Genomic DNA, 5,110 nt, shown 5'->3' with positions numbered 1-5,110 from the left:
TGTTTCTCAGATAAATAACAGTTGAGGAGTTACATACAGGGAAATTCTCCGTTCTCAGGTTTCCCTGAGGTTGAAATCCAGCGCGCGCGTCATTAATCATTCATTGGGGTCGGTTCTACAGTCAATGGAAGCTCTGAGTAAGCTGAAGCGAGCCTTTAGTTAATCCTTCCTGCCAAGGGGACCCCGGGGAGAGCGAGGTCAACTGGACGGTCAGTTACATGTGTTGGTGCCCAGACTTTGCCCCTCTTGCCTGCACCGATCGCCGGTGTGCGTGTGCGGTCATTCTACGAACGGGACAGACCTAGAGCTTCTCAGAAAGAAAAACAAACTCCGCATAGCTTTGAAGACATTCTAGAGTTTTCACCAGGAAAGCAGCTCGAATCGTAGCGTCAAGATCAAGGTAACTCTCAAAACGTTGCAATAAACACACTCTTTGGCTGTTACATAAATTAGTAACAACGACAACCCCCAGCAACAACTAAAACAGCCTTTTCCACCAACCGCGCCACACCTAAGGCTTCCCAAGTTGAGCTGCGAATCGTTGTTTCGTTCGCATCTGAAAGCACTTTGCGCGGTTGGATCCCAGCGCAAGTCTTGGTTCCTCAGAAATTCCCGGGAGAGGAACTGTGATTGCGGGGTCTACAGAAGAAAGGGACGGAAACTTGACAATTGGTTCCCGGTTGCTGGGACCCAAGGGTGATGTTGAGATAGGAAAGGGCGAGAAGAAGGGGGCGATGCTGTTGAGCACCGATTTCGGTGTTTCAAGCCCCTACTCCCTCCGCTACCCTTGGAAGATTCAACTGCTTACGTGAGGCTGAATTGCGCGTGGCGTTGGCCATGGTTGGGAGGTGGCCCGGCTGTGCGTGAGAACTGCTGGGGTGCGTGGCCCTGGTGTGGGCGCACCAAGCGTCCAGGGTGCAGCTTCGCTCCGCCAGCTTCTCCTCCCACTCACTCTCTCCCATCTCCTCCCTCCTCTACACCCCCCCCCGCCCCCGGGGCCGCGGGGCTCCCTCCCAGTACCGGCCAGTGAGTACACAAAGCGGCGGGTGAGGGGAAGCTTCGCAGGCGTACACAGAGCAGTGAGATCACTAGCGTTATAAATATCCCGGTGCCAGCGCTGAGATCCGCTCGGGTGGCCTCTCTCTCCCCTTCTCCCTCCCTTTTCCCCCGAGGCTATGTCCACCGGGTGCGGCGAGGGGGGCAGCGCTAAAGTCACGCCACCGCGCGGGGGCTACAGAGCCCAGGACGAGCCCTGCAAGATGCACTTAGGACCCCCGCGGCTGGAAGAATGAGCTTGTCCTTCCTCCTCCTCCTCGTCCTCAGCCACCTGATCCTCAGCGCTTGGGCTCACGGGGAGAAACGCCTCGCCCCCACAGGGCAACCCGGACCCGCTGCCACAGATAGGAGCCTGGGAAGCGCCAACACCAGCCAGAGCTGCCGGAGCACAACGTCCTCCTCTTCTGCCTCTTCTGCCTCCTCTTACCCGGCGGCTTCTCTGGGCAGCCAAGGAAGCGGCTCAGAGCAAAGCAGTTTCCAGTGGAGCCCCTCGGGGCGCCGGACCGGCAGTCTCTACTGCAGAGTGGGCATCGGTTTCCATCTGCAGATCTACCCGGATGGCAAAGTCAATGGATCCCACGAAGCCAATATGTTAAGTAAGTTGCTAGCTCTTCTACAAAGCCAGTATTAATACAGTGGAGTGAGATTGGAGAAGGGGGGCAGCTGGTTTATTCCTTGGACCACAGGCGCCTTTTTCCGAGTCTGGGTCACTGGAAGCCAGCTGGTACTCTAAAAAAAAATAACAACCTAAAAATCAAAAACAGCCTGGCTGGTTAGGCTGAGATGGAATATATGGGCACGCACAAACGCACCACTCTTAAGGGCCATTAGAATGGCGAAATCTTAGGTATAGGTTACCGGGAGACTAGTACACACATAGGTACCTTGTTTTCAGCTTGCCCCAGTCCCAGAGCCTAACCTCCAGCGGTGCCTGGAGGAAACAACTACAACAAAATCTAGATCCTTTCCCTTTTTCTTCTGGTTTTTGTGTACCTTCTGCTAATGAACCAGGCTGGCATTTTTCACTAAACATCAAAGTGCATTCCTTCTCTACTCCATAAATGAATTTTTTTTTTTTTTTTTTTAAAGAAGAACCAAACCTCAAACACTTTCCCTCCAACATATACATATAGAGTGTACAACATATACACTCTAGGGGAGATCTGCTTGGAAGAAGACAGTGATCTGAAAAACTGGACACGTTTAGACAGAAGACGTGATAAACATTTCAAATGATTTATTCCAGAGTTGGGTTTAGCAATGTTTAGTATCTTAAATTCATGGCAGCACCTATTAGAAAGAGTGCCCAGTCTTTAGTCCCAAGGACAATTTGGAGGAAGTTCTTTATTTTTGAAGAATCTCAGAGGTTCCATTCAGTACAGGTGTAAACTGTATAAGAATTACATTTTTTTGTTGTTGTTCATATCTTCCTATTTGTATTTTTCTCTCCTTTCCTGTTTTCTCATCTTTTCCCTTCCACCCCATCTTCGTTTCCAGATCATCAGACAGCTCTTCTGATTTCTCTCTCATTGTATTTAGTAGTAGACAGGGAGATGATTTGGGTGGTGTTGGTGGTTGGGGCCAAGCTGCTGGGCTTTTCCTCAAGTGGGCCAGATAACTCTTTCAAAAGAGTAAATTCACCAGGCAGAACTACAGTGGGGCTGAGATAACCCTGGATAGAGGTAAGGCTTCCAGGAAATAGTGATGCACTCCTCCAACCACTCTCTAGTACAGCTCACGGTAGTATCCAAACTTACTTGGTTTCAAACCTATGACCTCAAGGACTACTGGCTCCTTCTCACTCAGGTTCGGTGTGCGGTGCTGGTGTGCGGGCTTGGCAGCCAAGCAGCTGTCCTCGCAGCGGGATTAGAGGTGCGCAAATCTGTGCGTAACTCCTCCCGGAGTTATGGCAGCTAGATCCTTCCAACGTGTCCCTGTCTAGTCTTTCAGGTAGGGAGGCTCCAGCTGGTGGAGGTGCAGGTGGTGAATCTAGAGCACCCAGCAGGAGAGAGGACCCTCTGCATACATCCCTATGAGACCCTGGGCTTTCCACACAGTCTCGCACTTCCTGTAGAGGGACTTGCTTTGGTGATTTAAGATTCACTGAACTCCCAACTTTCGGTGATGAAGGGCAGGATTTATTGGGGTGAAGAGGAATTTTATGAGCTTTCAGGGATGATGAGAATTATATCTATTTCATTATGTCCATTTGTCCCACTCACTTATTTCCTCTACCAGGCATAAGAACTTCTTGCTCATCTCCAGAAATCTGTACTTTCTCTTACAGGAAAGCTTTCTCTACTCTTTTTCTTAAAGTTTATCCAGGAAAGCAACACCAAAAAAGCATAATCTCTGAGTTCCTAAGGAAAGTTAATATGTCACAAACACCAGGTTGAAGCTCAGGGGCTAGAAAGATGTGACTTGGGTGGATTTTGGTATATAGGGTCTTTTGAGAACAAGGCTCATTTCTATTTTCTGTAAATAAGTCACACACACACACACAAAAAAAAAAAAAGAAGAAGAAGAAAAATATGGAATTTAGGCCTTATCAGAGGAGACGTTGTAGAAAGGTATAGGGAGGAAAGTGAGAGCAGATAAGCAAAGGGTACATTTAACTAAAAAGAAATTGACCTGTATCTCATTTCCAAGGTACAGTTTATTTTAAAATTCAGGTTGAAAGGTATATATGAAAGAAGAGGAGCATTTCCTAAAGTCTAGATAAAACTTCCTTAATTTAACTAATTCATTTCAGTTTACAGTGGCCCTTCAGATTTTGTATCTGTGTGTTTTTCACATGTCTTGTGTTTTTTCATTCATTCAGGCACTGAATGTGAGAAACCTACCCCACTAATTTTAACATTTTGATTACATTTATGTTAGTTTTGTATTTTTTGTTGTTGTTTTCCCTTCCGGAGATATTCCTCACAAAAGAAAGCTTAATTTATATATTCCACATCACAATGATTTTCTATATTTGGATGTCTGGAGTACCCAATACTATATCATATAGATTTGTTATATTGATCAAAGCAAAATGCGTCTTTCTACTAAAGCAGCTGAAGGAAAAAAAAAAAAGAACTTGCTATGGTTAAGTGCCATCGAGTTGGTTACAACTCATAGTGGTCCTATGTAGGATTTCCACAGAGTGGTGGGTTGGGTTGAACTGCCGTGGTTTAGCAGTCCAGTGTGTATCTGACAGAGCCACCAAGTGATGATGAAATTAAATAATTTTACCAACTTATTCAGGAGTCTTGATATGGAAATGTAGGATAAGCAGTCTACCACAGGTAGGTTTGAACCTGAAGGTCACCAGTTCAAATTTACCAGCTGCTCTTTGCAAACCCTATACAGAGTGGTTATGAGTTGGAACTGACTTCATGGCACTTAACAACAGCAACCAACTTATTCAGTCTGAAATTGATCAAACATGCAATCAAGATGCTTTGAGAATTAATGGGGATTGGAATGCCTAAATTGGAAACAGTGAGGAAGGATGGGTAGTTGAAAATAGGGCCTTGGTGATAGAAATAATGCTAGAGATTGCAGGACAGAATTTAGCAAAACCACTGTTTTATTACTTACTCCTTACTCTCAATCGTTTGAGACCATTGTTATAATCACAGTATCAGTTCTTCTCTTTGAGTCTCTTACTCTTTTTCAAAGATTCTCTAATTTACTAAGTATGGTGCCCTTCTCCAGGGATAACATGTCCAAAGTACATGAGATTAAATCTTGCCATCCTTGCTTCTAAGAAGCATCCTGGCTATACTTCATCTAAAACAGATGTGTTTGTTCTTCTGGTTGTTGTGGTTAAGTGCCATCGAGTCAGTTCTGACTCATTGCGATCATGTATAGGGTTTCCAAGGAGTGGCTGGTGAGTTTGAGTCATTGACCTTGTATTTCAAATTGACCTGAAGGTCCAGTGCTTATCATATGTAGCCACAACAGGACTCCATGTTCTTTTGGTTGTTGTTGTTATGTGCTGTGGAGTCAGTTCCGACTCATAGCGACCCTGTACAGGGTTTCTGAGGCTGTAAATCTTTACGGGAGCAGA

At 46.0% G+C, this 5,110-nt stretch overlaps 1 protein-coding gene across 1 annotated transcript in view; it reads left to right on the top strand.

Annotated features, from left to right (window-relative positions):
• The first annotated feature begins 1,125 nt into the window (after nucleotides 1-1,125).
• Nucleotides 1,126-5,110, top strand: part of LOC102831937 (fibroblast growth factor 5-like) — a 28,864-nt gene continuing 24,879 nt past the window's right edge. Inside the window, exon 1 of the mRNA XM_006872890.1 lies at nucleotides 1,126-1,652. Coding sequence (XP_006872952.1) covers nucleotides 1,289-1,652 — 364 coding nt within the window. The 5' untranslated portion in view covers nucleotides 1,126-1,288. The remainder of the gene's footprint in view (nucleotides 1,653-5,110) is intronic.

This window comes from Chrysochloris asiatica, unplaced genomic scaffold (genome assembly GCF_000296735.1).
Source record: "Chrysochloris asiatica unplaced genomic scaffold, ChrAsi1.0 scaffold00214, whole genome shotgun sequence".
Taxonomy (NCBI): Eukaryota; Metazoa; Chordata; class Mammalia; order Afrosoricida; family Chrysochloridae; genus Chrysochloris; species Chrysochloris asiatica.
This window is presented reverse-complemented; position numbering and strand designations above follow the sequence as displayed.